Source organism: Nanorana parkeri, unplaced genomic scaffold, assembly GCF_000935625.1.
Source record: "Nanorana parkeri isolate BGI_ZX_2015 unplaced genomic scaffold, ASM93562v1 scaffold2100, whole genome shotgun sequence".
Lineage (NCBI taxonomy): Eukaryota > Metazoa > Chordata > Amphibia > Anura > Dicroglossidae > Nanorana > Nanorana parkeri.
The window spans coordinates 85,822-106,331 of record NW_017308368.1 but is presented as its reverse complement, the minus strand read 5'-3'; the positions used below and the strand labels follow the sequence as shown (position 1 = coordinate 106,331).

The 20,510-nt window shown below is 44.5% G+C and overlaps 1 protein-coding gene across 1 annotated transcript in view; it reads left to right on the top strand.

Moving 5' to 3' along the window:
* The first annotated feature begins 8,440 nt into the window (after positions 1-8,440).
* DBP (D-box binding PAR bZIP transcription factor) overlaps positions 8,441-20,510 on the top strand; it is a 56,963-nt gene continuing 44,893 nt past the window's right edge. The window contains exon 1 of the mRNA XM_018572674.1: positions 8,441-8,664. Within this exon, the coding sequence (XP_018428176.1) occupies positions 8,499-8,664 (166 nt within the window). The 5' untranslated portion in view covers positions 8,441-8,498. The remainder of the gene's footprint in view (positions 8,665-20,510) is intronic.

Below are 20,510 nucleotides of genomic sequence, written 5' to 3'. Positions count from 1 at the left end.
AGTGTATGCTCCAGCAGGGGTAGTAAAGGGATACAGTGTTGTTAATGCCTGCCATTGACCACAAGGTCTAGTGATATGAAAACATTAGTTTCCACATGATGGTGAAGGGAAAGGCCTTCTGGGCTGGATACTTGCCACTGTGGTACAGCATCGGTCACAAACTTGCAGAAGGGGTTCAATCTCCACCAGTTGGAAGGGGAGCTGCTGTAAAGCCAACAATTTTGCCGAGCTGGCATTGAGTGCGTATCTTTAATTATGTTCCAGCAGTTAGGGGATAGACACCTGCCTGCTCAGTGATACAGCTGGCTATGGCACAGTAGGGTTTGGATACTCCGAGTGAGGTTGCCGCCTATGCTTGCCCCTACCCTGCATAGAACCATGCTGACCCTGTTCCCCAATGGAACTGTATAAGGTAAGCCTCTCCCACCCCTTGGAAGAATTCCATCCCTATCATTTGTGACTGCAGATGAAGAATCTTTTGTGATGGGGGAAGAGGTGAAAAGGGTAGAGCAGGAAGGAAGAGTGCAGGCATTTTACTGCTGTTATTCTTGTTTTGGGGATCAGCAGCATACTATTGTGGTTCAGCTTTCCTATTCTACTGGATGGCACTGGGGTGCAGGCCACTGGTTTTCCCTGGTATAATGAAATAAAATACACCTTCCTGAAAAGCACCACACAAAACTCCCAAACACAAACCCTAAAACACCAAATCAAGAAACATTCTTTTTTCTTTTCTTTTGAGAAAGTAAAAGTGAAAAAAAAACACCCTCCAAGAAACAAACAAAAAATGAGGAACAGCAGCAACACAGCAACAGAACTTGTCACTGACACAAAAAAACCCACAGAAAATGGTAGCCCTAAAAAAGTTAGTTGGGTCTATTCTCAGTGAATACTAATGGGGTCATACTCCACTCTCTCTAGCCCCCCAAACTGCAATTCACTATAATGTATCAGTGGCAATATGCAGCAATGTATAAAGTACTGCATAGCATAGAACACTTAAGGAGAATCGCTGGAAATCCCGCGATCGTACGAGAATCGTGCAGTGTGAATGAAGACGTGCAACCGTTTCTACTGTACGGTCGCACGTCTTTTGTCTGAGGAGCATGCTAGAAAACCAGCCGAGAATCGTACGATTTTTGGCTGGTTTTCTAGCATGATCGTAAGATCAATGCCGCACGGGCCGGTGTGCGCACGAGCACACTGCCCATTCAGCATTGCGGTCATCGGAAAGCACGCCTCTCAGGGGGGCGAGCTTGCAATGATCGCAAGTACGATCTGCCTGTCCAAGATGGGCAGATCGTACGTTTTTTTAATTACTTTACAACCATCGCAAGATTAAGGTCTTGCGATGGTTGTAAAGTGTATGGCCACCTTAACACTAGCTGTGTCTGCCTGCAATCACTGTCAGCTGTCTCCCACTAATTCCAACACACTCCGATAACGGGCTGCAGGGAACGCTGACTTTTATAGCGAGGGGGCCGACGCATTATTCACAACAAATTAGCGGCAACAGTGAAGCACCTGACCTCAGTTCAAAGTGCACTGCAAGTCATTATGGAATGTGTCTTTTGGCTCTCCCGCCGAACACCCTTCAAAATTCTGAGTTGGGCCAAATGTCATTGACCACAAGGTCTAGTGATATGAAAACATTAGTTTCCACATGATGGTGAAGGGAAAGGCCTTCTGGGCTGGATACTTGCCACTGTGGTACAGCATCGGTCACAAACTTGCAGAAGGGGTTCAATCTCCACCAGTTGGAAGGGGAGCTGCTGTAAAGCCAACAATTTTGCCGAGCTGGCATTGAGTGCGTATCTTTAATTATGTTCCAGCAGTTAGGGGATAGACACCTGCCTGCTCAGTGATACAGCTGGCTATGGCACAGTAGGGTTTGGATACTCCGAGTGAGGTTGCCGCCTATGCTTGCCCCTACCCTGCATAGAACCATGCTGACCCTGTTCCCCAATGGAACTGTATAAGGTAAGCCTCTCCCACCCCTTGGAAGAATTCCATCCCTATCATTTGTGACTGCAGATGAAGAATCTTTTGTGATGGGGGAAGAGGTGAAAAGGGTAGAGCAGGAAGGAAGAGTGCAGGCATTTTACTGCTGTTATTCTTGTTTTGGGGATCAGCAGCATACTATTGTGGTTCAGCTTTCCTATTCTACTGGATGGCACTGGGGTGCAGGCCACTGGTTTTCCCTGGTATAATGAAATAAAATACACCTTCCTGAAAAGCACCACACAAAACTCCCAAACACAAACCCTAAAACACCAAATCAAGAAACATTCTTTTTTCTTTTCTTTTGAGAAAGTAAAAGTGAAAAAAAAACACCCTCCAAGAAACAAACAAAAAATGAGGAACAGCAGCAACACAGCAACAGAACTTGTCACTGACACAAAAAAACCCACAGAAAATGGTAGCCCTAAAAAAGTTAGTTGGGTCTATTCTCAGTGAATACTAATGGGGTCATACTCCACTCTCTCTAGCCCCCCAAACTGCAATTCACTATAATGTATCAGTGGCAATATGCAGCAATGTATAAAGTACTGCATAGCATAGAACACTTAAGGAGAATCGCTGGAAATCCCGCGATCGTACGAGAATCGTGCAGTGTGAATGAAGACGTGCAACCGTTTCTACTGTACGGTCGCACGTCTTTTGTCTGAGGAGCATGCTAGAAAACCAGCCGAGAATCGTACGATTTTTGGCTGGTTTTCTAGCATGATCGTAAGATCAATGCCGCACGGGCCGGTGTGCGCACGAGCACACTGCCCATTCAGCATTGCGGTCATCGGAAAGCACGCCTCTCAGGGGGGCGAGCTTGCAATGATCGCAAGTACGATCTGCCTGTCCAAGATGGGCAGATCGTACGTTTTTTTAATTACTTTACAACCATCGCAAGATTAAGGTCTTGCGATGGTTGTAAAGTGTATGGCCACCTTAACACTAGCTGTGTCTGCCTGCAATCACTGTCAGCTGTCTCCCACTAATTCCAACACACTCCGATAACGGGCTGCAGGGAACGCTGACTTTTATAGCGAGGGGGCCGACGCATTATTCACAACAAATTAGCGGCAACAGTGAAGCACCTGACCTCAGTTCAAAGTGCACTGCAAGTCATTATGGAATGTGTCTTTTGGCTCTCCCGCCGAACACCCTTCAAAATTCTGAGTTGGGCCAAATGCCGAACAGGCAAAATTCAGATAATGTTGCTAATTCTAAATACAGCGCTAAAAACACAAAAACTATACATTGTTATAATAATAACCCCCCAAAATGGATTCTCATCCAAAGTGTATGTGAGCAATAACTTTCAATATTATAAACACAGTGAACAAAATAAGGGCAAATGTAGTTTAGGGGGATGCCCAAGTTTAGTCTTGCCTAGGGCAGCACAACACCAAAATACACCACTGATCATGATATAACATTTCTGGCTGAATAGAAATGTAAACATTGACGCAAGAAGCGACTTCCGGACAGCACAGACAGCATTAGCAGCACTTGAACATTCACCTGTAATTTGGAAGGAAGAGCTGCAGTGCGGTGAAATATGAAGTCACAAATGTACGTTTTTCTCTTTTTGCACATCTTCCACATGTGCCCAAAAATGGCGTCCGGTGAGCCGCGATGGTAAATGCAGAGGTCTGATCTTTTGATTCTCCAGGCTGTCTGACATATAAAGGATTGAAACATTTGTCCATAGTCTTTGCATGATAAACGTCCATTCTTTGGTACGTAATCTATGATTGTAAATGAATGTGTCTGCCGAGCAAACGTGTTATTTTTTCCGTGAGAGAAAGCACATGGAACGCATGTTGCAGAATTTGCTTCTTTTCCCAGGAACCCATTGAAATCAATTGGGACACGTGGCAAACGCGGGAAACAAAATGCCCATGAACATGCACAATTGTGTGTCGCTGTGATGCGTGTTCCGCTCTGGAGTGAACGGGGACTTAGACAGTAACAAGGCCCCTTCACACCTCTGCATTTTAGCATGCACATCAGAATGCAAAACAACACATGTGTCATAAGAAGACATGTTAGCCAATGAGCCTGTTTGCAATGTGCTGTGTTTTGAAAATTCAAGGTATAAGGTGTTTTATTGCGTTTTCATGCCTTGGCAGCCCCTGGTATCAAGCTCTGGACACCTGTCACATGTTCACTATTCATTATTATTGTTCTTCTTCTCATGTGGAATCAGGACTGCGACATCTGCAAAAAACATTGTAAGTGCAGACATTAGCGATTACTCAACAAGTCCACGACAATGTTGTCACTGCAGGAAAGCAATCCTCACTGGCCAAACCAAAAAGTGCATGACACACGAAAACATGTATCAACACATCAAAAACGCACCGCAATGCACAATGAAAACACATGTAATTGTGCTACCGTGCATGGTAGGAAAGGCAATAAAAACAGAGCAAGGCTGAGGATCCATTCAGAACATATGCATTCCCGTACTGAAGGAGATTGAGTGGGTCAAGGCTTTGTGCTCTGCAGTACCATTATTTCCTAATGGCAACCCAATGCACCTAGCTATCACATGCTCATTGCCTCGCACTACAATCTAGCATGTGTCGAGGTGCAACGTGAATAAAAATGTGTCATGCACTTCTCCAGTGGGATGTAGATTCGGTCCCACCACAACGCACTTCTCCAGTGTGATATAGATTCGGTCCCACCACATCGCACTTCTCCAGTGTGATATAGATTCGGTCCCACCACAACGCACTTCTCCAGTGTGATATAGATTCGGTCCCACCACAACGCACTTCTCCAGTGTGATATAGATTTGGTCCCACCACAACGCACTTCTCTAGTGTGATATAGATTTGGTCCCACCACAACGCAGAGCAATGTGTATAAAAATTATCTGCAATGCACATGCAATGTCACATCATAGATATGGAGCGTGCCAAAAGCAGATGCAGATAGATGTGGACCCGACCTTACTGTTCATGAAGATTCAGAAATGTTTCAGTCAGGAGATGTTTCTGTTTTACATTAACTGTTTTTTAATGCTTTATTACCATTGTTTTTGTTATTTTTTGGCTGTAAATACGGGATCCTGGAAATCAGTTATTTGTTTTTTCCTGATATGTTATCACAATTTCCAAGGCTGCAGCGCCAAACAGGTGAAACTTTGATACAATATACAAACTCTACCCAATCCATGCTTAAATTGGTATTATACTCTCAATTGTTGTTACATATACTGTATCTAATGCTAGCAAGCAGCAGATATGTGCAAAAACATTTAAAAAAAGAAAAAAGTTGTCAAATAGCTAAAAAAAGTACCTGTGTCTCTGCACCGCTCTCTCCTGGCTGCAGAATCCAGCTTCCCGAACGGCCGTGCTGTAAAAAGTGTGTGCAGGTGCATGCGCAGTCTATATCACCGGCGGGGAGAGGAGGAGAGACACAGTGGAGCTGAATGCACGTAGCCTTGAGCGTGCACACCGGACAGACTCCGGGAGACACAGGAAGAAGTAGGTGTCTGTGCCGGATCAGAGACCGACACCAGCGCTGGAGGGACTTTTGGAAACCAGTGGAAGGAAGGAGATTTATGGAACGAGAGGCATCACATATAGTATGTACTTAAAGGAGAACTATGGGGTTAGGGCTTTTCCCCATAGTTCTCCTAAGGGTAACGGGGGGACACAAACGTCCTTCCGTTACCCTAAGCTCAGTATACCGCAAGCTACAGCTCGCGGTATACTGAGACGCCGCAGCTGTAACAGATCCTGACAATTATGTCTGGATCCGCCCAGCTGCGTGAGTGACAGCTGGCTCTGCCTATCTAGAGGCAGAGCCAGCTGTACCCTCCCCCTCCCCCGTCCGTTCCGCCAGTCAACGCTGTAGGATCGGAGCGGGGAGGGGAGAATCCAGTCCCTCCCCTGTCATTGCTCTCTGCCGTGACAGGATCGAGAAGTGAGCGAACGCCGGTATGTGCTCGCTCACTTCCTGATCTACTAAGCCGACCTGTGACAGTCTCATTGTCACAGGTCGGCTAGAACTATGAGGATGAGTGAAAAGCACTCACCTCATAGTTCTCTTTTAAAGCAGCATGGGGGGAGGGGGGCTTTAATGTCACTTTAAAGCTTAACTCTGGGCACAAAAAATACAAATATTTCAACATATTCCTCAATAGTCACAAAGGACATAAATCCGCTTTGCATTATAAATCCATTTATGTACCAAATGCCTAGGTGAACCCATATATTAGTTTGTAAAGTAGCGGTGTCATTGTCACTGTGTTGTACGTAGCCCGTGCAGGGAGCAGAACTGTGGGAGGGGAGCAGCAGGCCCCACCCACTACAGCAAAAAGTGACATTTGGATCTGATCAGACCACCCATGTGAAAGGACAACCCATATGAAAGGATCACCCATGTGAAAGGACCACCCATATGAAAGGACCACCCATGTGAAAGGACAGCCTGTTTGAAAAGACCGCCAATGTGAAGAACCCCCAATGTGAAAAGACCATCAATGTGAAGAACCCTCCATGTGAAAAGACCGTCAATGTGAAGAACCCACTCCCCAGTGTGAAAAGACCTCCCGTGTGAAGAACTCCTGTGTGAAAAGACCTCCCATGTGAAGAACTCCTGTGTGAAAAGACCTCCCATGTGAAGAACTCCTGTGTGAAAAGACCTCCCATGTAAAGAATCACCTGTGTGAAAAAACCTTACATATGAAAAAAAACCCAGTGTGAAAAGACCTTCCATGTGAAGAACCCCTGTGTGAAAGACCTTCCATGTGAAGAACCCCCCGTGTAAAAAGTCCTCCCATGTGAAGAACCCCTGTGTGAAAAGACCGCCATCTGAAGAACCCCCTGTGTGTAAAGACCTCCTATGTGAAGAACCCCCTTTGTGAAAAGGCCACCCATGTGAAGAACCCCCAGTGTAAAAAGACCGTCCATGTGAAGAACTCCTGTGTGAAAAGACCGCCCTGCGTGAAAAGGCCGCCCAATGCGAAGAATCCCGTGTGAAAAGACCGCCCATGTGACGAACCCCCCGTGTAAAAAGACCGCCCATGTGAGGAGCCCGAGTGAAAAGACCACCCATATGAAAGGACTGCCCGTGTGAAAGGACCGCCTATGTGGTGAAAGCACCGTCTATGTGAAAAGACCTCCCATGTTAAAAAAACGGCCATGTGAAGAACCCCCCATGTGAAAGGACTGCCCGTGTGAAAGGACTGTCCGTATGAAAAGGCTGCCAATGTAGTGAAAGTACCGTCTATGTGAAAAGACCTCCCACGTGAAAAGACTGCCTGTTTGCCACTGCCTATGTGAAAAGACTGCCCATCTGAAAGGACAGCTTGTGTTAAAAGACCGCCCAAGTGAAAGGACTGCCTATGTGGTGAAAGCACCGTCTATGTGAAAAGACCTCCCATGATGTAAAAAGGCCATGTGAAGAACTCCCCATTTGAAAGGACTGTCCGTATGAAAAGACCGCTGATGTAGTGCTCTTCCAATACACAAGCCTCTTGTATTTATAAATATTCATTGCCCGCCGTTCACAAATATCTGGTTTTATAGGCTGAATATAAACAGTGGACTATATAGAATAATTTCTACTCTCTGCTCCATGAAACACTTAAAATAAGAACAGTCTGCAGAGATAGAAAGAATGGACAAAGTCCTGGCAGTGAAAAGGTTAAAACTATTTTTTTTCTCCCTGATGACACCCGTGACATCGGTCCATGTGTAGTGTGTTTATAATGAGTGTTAGTCAGCCGTCCATGTGCCCATAAGGCGCTCGCCGCACTCCACGTCAGTGTCCCTTTAAGGGAGGCGGGGCGCGCTCACGCTCGCACACACACATATAATCAGCTCTCTCTCCTCTAATCAGCGTCCCGGAGAGCACAGCCAGGTGACACATGTCCGTCCATGTGTATCGAACCCTCTCAGGCACGCCCCTACGGCTCGCCGATTCGCCATAACTGGGTCAGGCCCCTCCCAGGCGGCGTGCGATTGGACAAATCTAGGTCAGGGTCCACCTGCCTCTCCCCTCTGTCACTGCCACATGACGAGAGCAGTGAAACTTGGAAAACACAAACATAGTCGGGCAGGCGCAGGCACTCGTACAGCGAGCTGCTGAAATCACGCCGAAATAAATAAATGGTGCAACGAAAAAAAGCTGCAGAGCCCGGAGCTGATTGGCTGCCCGAGAGGTCTCGTTTCATGGATGGAGCTGCCGCAGACTCCTCCTCGATTGTCACTGCCATAGAGGAAAATCAGAGAAGAGGAAAACTGCTTTCCATTGATCAGGAAATGGGGGGAACGTCTGCCCTGTACCCCCTGCAACAACAACACACATGTGGGCACTCTAGACCAGCAGCAGCACCCGGATCTTCCTGCTGAACAGGCGCCCCTGCTGTGATCACTCCTCTCATACCGATCAGAGAAGAACACTGCACATCGGGGATCGCACGGATCGTCATCCCTCATCATTGTCCTCATCGGTCATTGGAATCCTCACTGTCATAGGAGATGGCTCGGCCAACGACCCAGCTGGCTGGCAACGAGAAGCTCCAGGGCCAGCAGATGCATCCTACACCTCCCATTGGAGGGCCAGGAGGTGGGATGGTAAGCCTGAAGAGCCTCCTCCAAGGGCCCATCAAGGGGCAAGAGCGCAGGACCAAGGAGCTGTCCAACTGTGAGTATTCCCATTCACCATTCATGTCTGTCTGTCTGTCTCTGTGTGCACTTTCCATAGAACCTGATACACTTTATAATGTGGTGCCAACTTGTATATGTCTAAGTCATGTGTTAGCAGGGCCATCATACACAGCTCAGATTTGAGCTGATTCCTTTAAATATTCACCATCTGATCCATGGGTGACCGTGCTGACACCACCCAGCCTGACAAACTTCAACTAGAAACAAACCAAAGGAGGCGGGCAGAAGAAAGTCAGGCAAACCACATCTGCAGCCAATCCAGTGTATTCTGACAGCTGTGGGTGCTGGCTGTCAGAATACAATACATTTCTCCACTCACTTGGTTTAGAGAAACCTCCACGGTTAAAGCAGAACTCCAGACAGAATTTTTCTTCACTCTTGCAGTGGTGCTTCTCCTGCATCAAAAGGGTCAACTGCTCGTTTTTCTCTAGGTGCTAAAAAATAGTTGTACTCACCTGATCCTAGAAGGTGGCTTGCTCTTAGACCGGTGCCTGGAGCCTCTCTTCTCCCCTCCTCTGCAGTGGTCTAAGGTCCTGTAAACCATCACGCTCTATGCACTGTTGGGGGAATTTCTAAAAGCTGCAGCAGATTTGCACTGCAGCCAATCAGCATCACACTCATTTTCAAATCTCACCTGAGTAAACTCTAGAGAGAGAAGCTGATTGGTTGCCATGGGCAACTGCTCCAGATTCTGTTTGTTCCATTTTTGATAAATTGCCCTATGTGTATAGATGTAAGGATGCTGAGGAACAGACCAATGATGCAGCGTAGGAGGAGAGAGGCTTCAGTGACCAGAGAAGCAGGGAGTCAGCTCCGTGGTTCGGGTGAGTATTACTTTTTTTTTATAGCACCAAGACAAAAATGGCCAGTTAACCCTTGCAGTGCTGGGGTAGCTCCTCCTGCTTCCTGCAAGGTCTAAGAACACTTTTGCCCAGAGTTCTACTTTAAGGCTGTCAGACAGGCGATTATTTGTTTGTATGCCAATGCCCCCCCCCGTTTCCTTCCCTTTTTTTTTTTCTAGAGACTTTTTGCTGAGAAATTCAAAATGATTTCCCTGTAATCGCCAACTCTCCAAGTGATGTGTCACTCAGCAGCTGAGGTTTAGGAGGGTTTCATGTCTCCAGCGGCTCTTCATTTACCTCTGACTTGGCTACAAGTGGCGGATGGAGAGCGATTTGTAGCGGAGGAGGACATCGGCGTAGGTGTACGGCTTCCTTCCCAATTGCCACTAGTGTTTTAGTGCTCTATGTGCAGAGGACAATGTCAGGCTAGATGCTGTGTATATGCTTCTAGATGCTTTAAATGACACGTTCACATGTGTGTTTACATGCATCTAATACCAAATCCTAGCGTCAAAACCTGTTTACATGCGTGTTGGTGCATCTAGACGTTCAAATCAATTCCTAGATGCACCTCACTTCTATTAGAAAACGCAGATAAACTGAAGGCCCATTCATACCAAGGCCATGCATTAATCACATGGTACTGTGCAATGCAGCTATACTGCAGGAGGTTTGTTGCCGTTCATTTGACCCCCCAAACGCACCTCTGCAATGTGCTCCACCAGGCCGCAACACACGGCACTGCAATACAGTGCGCAGCTATAAAAAAAAAGTAGTGCATGCACTATGTTTTTCAGCTGCGCCCCACAGTATAGCAGTACCACACATTGCGGCGCAGTGCCATGTGTACTGAACGCATGGCCTTTGTGTGAGTTGGGCCCTCAATTTATCTGCGTTTTCAGAGAGATTAAATTCAGGTGCATCTAGGACTCGATTTGAACGCAAATGGCAACACAACCCATCTCCCACAAGGTAGGTGTGTTGTGCAATTAACGCACATCCTTGGTGTGACCGGGCCCTCACTGCAGATAAACGCATCTAGACACAAGGTGTGAATATACCCATTGGAATGTATATAGATGCGTTTACAAAAGCTTTTTAAATGCATATAAAAGCATCTACTGGCCCTCCGTGTGAATGAAGCCTAAGGCCCCATTCACAGTGCGCGATTCGCAAATCGCGCGATTTGCATTTTGCGCAATAAGATATCGCGCAAATTCTTGCATTGAGCAAGCTGGAATCGCGGCAAAATCGGCTCCAAAAATGGTCCTGCTGTAGCGACACATGACCCGCGACAGCAGGACCCTTTGCCCCATTGCAAAGCATTGAAGAGCGATATCGCGCGGTAAATAGCCGTGATATCGCGGGAATTACCGCGCAATAAATCGCTCAATGTGAACGGGGCCTAAGAGGAGATGTAGAGGAAGAATGAGTGCTGAACCTGACCTGAGTGTATGTATACATCCAGTATATAGGATGTGTGTGTCTCTATACTCTGCCTTCCATCTGTCACTTCCAGTGTTCTTGCAGCTGATCATGTCTTGGCTTCACTCCATGCAGAGGTCATTTCCCAGGCTCACATTGGATTGCATGTGCAGAGATTGCATTGCTTAGTTCATTCCATCTTCACTTCTGTCTCTTGTGTGTTATGTTCTTCATCAGTCTGTATCTTCATCATAGCTCTGCACTATGTTTTATTTCAGTTTGTTCATAGAATGATCAGATTTTTCCTGAAGGGCCCGTTCCGATTGCCCATTACATTAACGCACGCACTTTTGCTGTGGTGCATTGCATTATGGCAACCCCAATTTATTCTGCATGGAATGTACCTGGTCCTTCTCTTTTTTTCGGCATAGTGCACACGTGGGTTTTATCTGTGCATTTGAAGGCAAATGGGTTGGGGTGCGCTAGGTATGTGCATTGGGGTGCCATTCCAAATCAATGTCTACTTACTTCTGTGCATTAATGTAGGTTAAAACAATTCACAGGTCCAAATAAATCCACCTCTGCTTGTGGGCAAATTCCAGCCCTCCAGCTGTGCTGAAACTACAAATCCCATGATGCATCTGTCTCTGGGAGTCATGCTTGTGGCTGTGAAAATCTTGCATTGCCTCATGGGCTTTGTAGTTCCACAACTACTATTGCTATTCCCAATGAATGGCACCACGCTTTGATTTGTGGAATCTTCCCGAATATTGACCTGTCTATAGCCTGCCTACAACGCATTGACCAATCACCTTTCTTTATCCTGCGGACCAATCGGGTAAAGATGAATTGATTGCACCTTTTACACTGGAGGCTGATACAGCTTTCCCTAAAAGGAAATATTGCTAGATCCTCATAAATGTGAGGTTTTATTTCACAGAAATGTTATTCTTTCTGTATTCATTACCTGTCATTTATACAATGCTGTGCAGGCAAGCATCAGACATTTTTAGCTGTTTAGTTATTAGCAAGGTGCAGGGAACAGTGATGCCGTGTTACATTCCAGCCAATCACAAATCAACTTTTACTAACTATACAACCATGCTGAAACTATAAAAGATGCTTTCTGATTGGCTGCTGTGAAACCTAGCTCCTGATTCATTGATCTGTGTGCAGATTCATTGTATTCAGGTATGTTCAGAATAATTTGATCTCCAATAGAAGCAATGACACAGTAGATGAATGGAAAGGGTTAATGGAGCAGTGATGTGCACGATGAATTCCTACTCTTTGGTCGGGGGTCTTTTTTTTTTCTTTTAATGGGTCTGTTTCTGGGAAATAATGGGAAACAGACACATACAAGCTGTCGTGCATTATAATATGTGAAACTTTCATTAAAGATATTTGATGAATTAATACTCTGGACACAAACAAACCTGTTTTTCACTGTGTTAAATCTTCCCCCACCCTCCTCGGTGAAAGCACCATAGTTATATACGCAACTTCAGCCACGTTTATGAGGTCTTCACTGTATGACTAAGCCCACCGCACTCCCCATTCACAAAGGATCCTACAGCACGTGCGTGTCTAATGCCCCATTCATTGCTATGGCTGGGCCTCTGGTTGGCTGGAGCTGCCATGAGTATGGTCCCTCTCAATGGGGTGAGTGACGCACGCACATGCAGTAGGATATGCATGCGGCTAGGGCTTTTTTTTTGCACTGGCTTAGCAGTAGTCAATGCCACAAATTGAAGATCTCTGAGCACAGGGGTGGGGGGAGATTTAAAAAAACAACTTCTCTAAAAGTAAAGTTGTCCTATAATATTTGACATGTCTATTATGATGTCCCATACAACCATTCTACAGCTATAAGAAGTGCTTAAAGTGGAACAACCCTCTCCTCCCCTCCCAGCGATGTGATGTCTGTGAGCTCCCTTGTTGGCACCAACATCTTTGCCTAGTCTTCTTCTGGGTTTGGGGTCTTCAGCCATCTTGATTGGCCCTGGCAGGATGATGTAACTTACCTTTATATGCCCAGAATTGTGCACTGAGCTTCACATGTCATATTTTTATTATTCGGCATTTCCCCTTTAGGAACACTTCACCTAATGAGATGCCTTCAATCCAACCTGTGACAGCAGGACAAGAAATTAGGGTAGCAGTTGTCACTGGAGCAGGAAGGAGCAAAGAGTAATAATAACCAGATAGAGGTCCTAGCCCAAGAATAAGCAACTTCAGCACTCCAGCTGTGGTGAAACTACAAATCCCTTTATGCTTCTGGGAGTCTTGCCTGTGGCTGTCAGTCTTGCAATGCTTCATGGGATTTGTAGTTGTCCACCTCTGTTCTAACCCTTCCCACTAAAAAAAAACAAAAACGTTTTATTGTAGTCACTGAAGAGATTTCTGTCCAGTCAGGGGAAATCTCATTATTGGGGGCAAAGACTGCAAACAGAAACCTGATAATCCCTCCCACACTCTGTGCAAAACAAATAGTTTTGTCTGTTGCGGGGTTTAACCTTCCGATGGGATATATCTCACTTGTGTTATGACAATGCAGAAGGTATAATGGAAGCCATGAGGCATTGAAGTATAATCTGTACAGGAGCCCCTCCTATAATGTTCAGGCCCCGAGTCTGGTTCTACTTCCTCAGTAAGCCAGGCAAGCGACACATCGGGCACAATAGGCTCAATTCACAAACTATAAGACGAGGATAAGGATCTTTATTTTAGCCATGTGACTGTAATTTCTAAACCTCATTGGACTTGGTTTAAAGCAACTGGTATTTAAAAAAAAAAAGGAATGTATGTATGTATTGCTTATGACCTGAAGAAGAGAGGTTCACTCTCAAGCTTGTCTTTTATATATTTTGTTAGTCCAATAAGAAAGGTATCATTGCACACTGCAATACTACCTTTTTGTTTGTTTGATATATATATATATATATATCAATCACAGGACTGGATGGATAGAAATTATTTGGCAGCCCCTTCTATGAGTTTAATTTGTGCATTCTGTTGTTTGCCTGGAGACCAGCTTTAAGCCTAAATTATCAAGATGGCCACCGCTCAGATGTAAACTTTAACAGCAGGCTTGAATATGATAGGTGGATGAGGGAAAGTAACTTATTGCTCATTGGAGGAACACCTTGATGCATCATGAAGTTCATGTAGCAGAGAAGAGGAAACAGTGCTGTGAGAGTAGCGTATTGTTTCTTTTTTGTAAAGCATGTAAATAAGAGGGAATAACTGTTATACTAGTGTAAAGGTGCACATAAAAGGGTTACAGCGCATGTCCCACAGAGTCACATTTAATAGGCAGGAAGCGTATTGGGCCCCTTCGGTTGCCAGTCCCAAACACTGCTAAAGGAATTTTTCGGACCTTCAAGGTGTGACATTACAACCAATCAGACCCTACCCTATCACAGTGCCCATACTGCCTCCCTCAAAAGGAACAGGGCTTTTTAGAAAATAGCTTGGTTAACGTGGAACTGAACTCAAAGTGTGAAGATTTTTTTTGGATGGAAATATTCTGCCTGGCCATGAAAGGTCAGCTGCCTACCTGAATATACTAAATGAGCAGGTTGTTCCATCAATGGATTCTTCCTTCCCTGATTGCACATTCGGCATATTCCAAGATGACAATGCTTGGACTCATCGGGCTCTAAGTGTGAAAGAATGGTTCAGGGAGCATGAGGCATCATTTTCACACGTGGATTGGCCACCACAGAGTCCAGACCTTAAACCCATTGCGAATCTTTTGGATGTGTGGATAAGACTTTACGTAGTGGTCCAACTCTCCCATCATCACTACAGGATCTTGGTGAAAAATGAATGCAACTACCCACTGTTTTCTTTGCTGGAAGCGCTAACATCAGGAAGGTAAACTCTGCTTCTACCAAGATGGCCTCCTCCACACAGAGCAGAATAACACATGGTGAGTCAGTAAAGGAGGTGAAAGATCAGCTGCAGGAAGACCACAGGCAATACTGATGACTAGACCTTTCACCCATTTGTCTGCTTTTTTGAGCACAACTTTGTTCAAACCTTTTTTTTCCTTTTGCTGCCTTTTTTCTTGTTGAAGAGACCATAGAGAGGGAGAATATCCCTAGGGAGGACACACAAAGCAAAATAAAATCGTCTTTAGATACACTTAAAATCTAAACTCTGGCCCCAACAGCTGATTTGCAGTTGGAACAAATTATCTGAAATGTTCAACCTTCCAAAATATGTGTTATTCTGTTCATCCTCTCTTGTGGTTTGCACATCTCTGCCCTTCTACACAGGAGGGTGACACCACTTTCTTTGTTCCATTCGAGGAATATAGTGGTGCCACTTCCCCATCGCCAGCTTGCTTTTCGCGGAGCAGCAGCACACCAATAAGGTCACCTTGCTTGCTAAGCTCATAGGGTTATGCTTCATGTAGTAACTTTGGTGGCTTTCCCTAACCTTTCAGTTAATTGTCTCGAGCAAATGGACAATCACAGCTGCAGTAAAAACCTATGGAAAGGCATTTGTTATCAGTTTTCCCATAACACTGAGGTTTTGGTTGCTTGAAATCCGAAAGGTGATTGAATAAAACACTTAGGTGGAATAGTCCACAGCAATCTGCCACCGACAATTTCAATCGCCTTTGGAATTCAAGCTGATGGAAGACTTTCAAAAGCTCCACATGTATGGCCAGTAGCATTGACAGCACCGCAGAAGAAGCAGCAGGTCCTCCCACTTTCAGAGTAAGATGCCTAATCTTGCCAAAGCTTTTTCTTTTTCTTTTCTCTTAGTTTGGTATAGAATAAGGATGGGTAGAACCTCTGTAAAGTTTTTACTTCTGGCTATATGGAGATGTGTCTTATGTTCTGCCTGCACCCATCACCTGGGCAAAGAAATGGGGGCAGATTCCTACAGGGACACAAAGCAATTTTATTTATTATTGGTTCATATATAGCGCTGACAATTTACACGGCGGTTTACTTGCTGTACATTCAGCTACATACATCAGTCTCTGCCCTCAAGAAGCTCCCGCGTCCCTGTGCCAATCGTGGATGTGGGAGGGCGGTGAGCGTGGGGAGGGGGTGCGGCATGTGGAGCGTGGATGTAGTCGGGTCTGGCAGCGCGAGCATGAGGTGGGGAGGAGGTGCGGCGCGTGAACAGGGCCAACTAACCAGAAGCCGATTAATCGATGATTGAAAAAGTTGACAACTTTTTTAATCGATTATAATCGATTATGTCGATTAGTTGTTGCAGCCCTAAAATAAGTAAGGGAGTGAGGAGATTTATCCTCACTTCCTGTTCTGTCTGACGCCCAGGGCTGGACTTTACTGCACACAACCTCATCATTTATTTTGTACTAAAAATATTGGGTAATTGTATTTGCGTACACTAAAATTAAGTTGTGTTTTTGTTCCTGAAGATATAGATTAGATTTATATCTACAGATTAGATTAGTACAATCTTTTTATTCTACAGGGTCTCTGCTTTCAGAAAATATATCATGGTTTGTGTGATTTAATTTTTTTTGGAGGTTTTTGTTTTTTACCACTTGCAAAAAATGAACAATGATTGCTCTAGAGGGGAAGTGGCTAATGTGCTCCTATATTGGCAGGTTGTTAAAGCATGTTTAACCATACTTCTTAATATACAGATCATTTGATTTTCACTTTTTTTTTTTTTATATTTGCCTGGAGTTCAGATTTAAAAACAAAGGTGTGTATCCCATTAGTACATCTGTAAACCATCACACCTTGTGTTGGGTGTGAAGAGAATTCCAGTATGTGCCTGTTCTTGCCGGGGATGTTTGTTGAAACCCCAACTTGAATGATTCGCAACGTGATCAATATTTTGCTGTAAAAGGCTGTACACAGATTGTCAAGCATGCTTGAAAAACCTATAACCAACATCAAGTCCTTTTATTACAAGGGAGCACTCATTGGCCCTGATTCATCTCGCTCTAATGTAATTTGAAGAGTGTTAAACACTACTTAAAGAGTAAGTGCACTTTAAGACTCAGTGCATTTATCCTTTTTACCCATTTCCCCTGACAACCTAACCCATCTCCCCCCACAGATGCATATTTAACTGGGTCCGATTGCAGCGGTTCCACTGTTTTACATCCAAGTCCTCACCATCCTGGCCGCGCCTGTCCACAGGTGTCCTATAGACTTCTATGGGCCTGTGTCCCGTAGCCAGATATGATCAGAGTGGTCATATAGACCTCTATAGGGCTGTAATACGCAAGCATGGTGAGACCATCGAAGACTTGCACTGCTGAATGTAATCTTAATCTAGGTATACACTGGTCGATTTTCAAATTAATTTATCTTGTCAGAACATTTTATAATGCCATCAGAGAATGTTTAAAATGTCATCTGATTTTAACATTCAGTTTCAGATTAAATGGAGTTTCTCAAACGAAAACCATATTTACCGGTTTGTTCCATCCTGCTTCTTCAATTTTTTTCATCACTATACTCTATATCAATCCTTACTTCTGCAGGATGCACTTATTCTTTATACAGTACTACAATTACATGTATTAACATTGGTTAGGAGGCCACATTGGCATGCCTTAGGTGCACGTTAAGGTGCCTTAAATGCAATTGCAGTTTGATGGCTAAAGGCATTATCTCTTATCTAATCCCATTCCATATTCTGTTATCATATTGCTAGTAAATATTAGGCTTGCATTTTAGGATTCCATACAGCAGCGGTAAACAAACTAGGAGCCAGTCCTTAATGTCAAGGAACCAGCAGGGTTTGTTTTTTTTAGGAGCCAATCTATTGACAACGACCCTCCCAAACAGATATAAACATTATCTTGAAGCAGACCTATAGAAAACATATCGCTTACAGAGCTCTGTTGCCCCTTGGCTTCACTTTGAGCTCCAGTAAAGTTTTTCCATAGAAGGTATCTAAATCCTAATGCCATGTTAGGGCTCGGCAACAGGTACACTTTAAATTTAAAGGAGGCACATTATTATTATTGCTGTTGTGTAATGTTATCTAGCTGAGGTGCAGGCATAGGAAACTACCATACCCTTTGTGAAAAAAGCAAAAAATCTTCTAAACTACTCTTTTTGTAGGTGGGTCTTTTTTTCTTGATGATCTTCATGAGCTTTAGGTGCAAGCCCTTTTCAGTGTTGACCCAGCATTGTGTGTGCTGGGAACAATCTACAACCTTGCTATGCCTCCTGCAAGAAACCCAGCAGTCAAGCGCACATAAGGGTGCTAATACCACTGCTGCATTGTAAGGCTGTGGGTGAGTGTTGTCACTCTAGAACAGGAAGTAGAGGTAAAAGCTAAGAATTAGAAAGGAGTTTGCATGTTCTCCCTGTACTTGTGTGGACTTCCTCTGGGTATTCTTCTTTCCTTCCCTGCTCCAAATATATGCTGGTAGGTAAATTAGCTCAACTGGTCATGCCCAAGATGGCTGCCTCACATCCTAGGCACTTTTAGACCTTGGAGAGAAAAGCGCTATAGAGGTACAAATGAAAGTTTAAACATCATAGATCGGCAGAGAAGAAAAACAAAGTACTGGGGTGCAAGATTGGATTCAGACCTGTGTGTTGCAGTAGAACGCAATGTCCTTAACTACGTCATGATTGTCAGCACAGCTGAACTGGTTGGCGGGAGCTGATATTTTTGTTTTCTGGTGTAGACGTACTGTGCTATGATGTGGTGGGAAGGAGGGGTGGCCAGAGCAGAAGAAACATTTACAGGGGTATTAACAAAACGTTGAAGAGTTTGGAGAAGGCAGAAGAAGTGAACAATCTAAGACAACATACACTTCCTTCCATAAAGGGTATTGTGATATTGGGGAGCTCACAGAGCACTCGCACAGCGGGTTTTTCAAAACGCAAGTCTTTTTTTTAATTTGCTTTTGCAGGGCCGCAGAAAATGTTGAACACAAAATATGCGCAGATAACAAAACAAAGACGTCTCACCGACTTGTATACAGTTCCAAACCTGGGGAATCCCTTCCCAGGAATGCTAGTCCTTGAGCAGCTTTCAACTTCACAGCCACACACCTTGTGTGCCTGGCTCTCTCAGGCCCTCTCAGCCTCTCCAAGCCTTCCAGCCCCCAGGCTGTTCCACCTGCATCCAGCATCACATGCACACAGTCTCCCAATCTGCATGTCCGACTGCACCACTACCCCTCTCCATCTCTGTTCCACTGTCTTTAACAGGGCTGTTACCAGCCACCTGGACAGTCTGGCCTGGCATTGGCTGCACCTGGCCCCAGGACTGGAGATTTCCTCCCACCCAGAACTCTAAGAAATCTCCTGGCTCCAGGATCCCAATTATGAACCAGAAAACATGGAAAGGACTGAAAAGCCAGCTCTTTGCTGATACAAGCAATTGCTTCCTGGAGCCGCTCAGCCCCTCTGGCTGAGAATCCAGGGCCACCCCGAGGCCACAGAACACAGTGGCATTGCCACGCAATGCCACAGTATGATGTCTTTTATACAGTCATCATAGGTTTCTGTTATGGGACATTGTTAGATAAAAAATGGCCTTATTTAAAAACACCCTGGGAAAAACATAATGATAACGTGCAACAAGCAACAACCAATCCAGATTTCAGTTTTCTTTTTATTGAAATTAAAGCAGCGGTGGACAAATTAATCTGAAATTTAGGAACCACTCTGTCCAGCCCAGGAGTAGCCAGCAGGATTTTTTTGAGGAGCTAGCTCCATTGACCGTATCATTCTAGAATATCTTCGGTGACAGCATTGGCCATCTGGCTCCTTTGAGTTGTCCAGCCCTGGATTAAGGAAATAAGGACTATTTGATTGGTTTCTACAGATTTTTTTTTGCTTGTAAGTCTGCTAATATCTCTTTCCCCTCTGTGGGTAATCGGTACACTTTAATTCGTAGTAGATTCTGTCGGCACGAGAGACTTTAATGGAATTTTACATTTATAATGTCCTCTTAGGCATCTGAATCTGGTTTAGGAAGTTTGCATGAAATATTAATAGGCATGGATCTGCCCATCTCCCAGCATTTGGAGTTTACAAGCAAGCAGTATTGCACAATGGCATGGAGCGCTGCCCATAAGCTATAGAAGGCAAGGGCGTAGGTATGGAGCATTCCAGGTGAGCCAGAGCCGCATGCAGCCCGTCTGACTGGATGAATGGATTCAGCACGTGTAGAGCAAGGTGCTTACAGGACAGACCATGTGGTGATTGTTATGTGCCTTAGCAGACCTAATTGGAGCACTGTTTACAGTAGCATGCTTGTAATAAGTATGATACATCGTGGTATAATCAGAAAGCTGATAACACAATGAAAAACAAATGACAGTAGTTAAAGGATAATTAAAACTGCCATGTTAACAATTATACTTCAGTTTCTTATTTTTAGGGATCATTGATGTTATTTGTATCTCAAATGGATATATTATTTTTCTGTACACTGCCCGTATTTGCTAAACCAGTGAGAGATAGGTTTGTAATATAGAATAATGTTATGAATCTGAGAGCTGGTTGTACTTCTCAGTTTTCTTAAAGTGCAACTTTAAGAAAACTATATATATCTATATCTATATATATATATATCTATA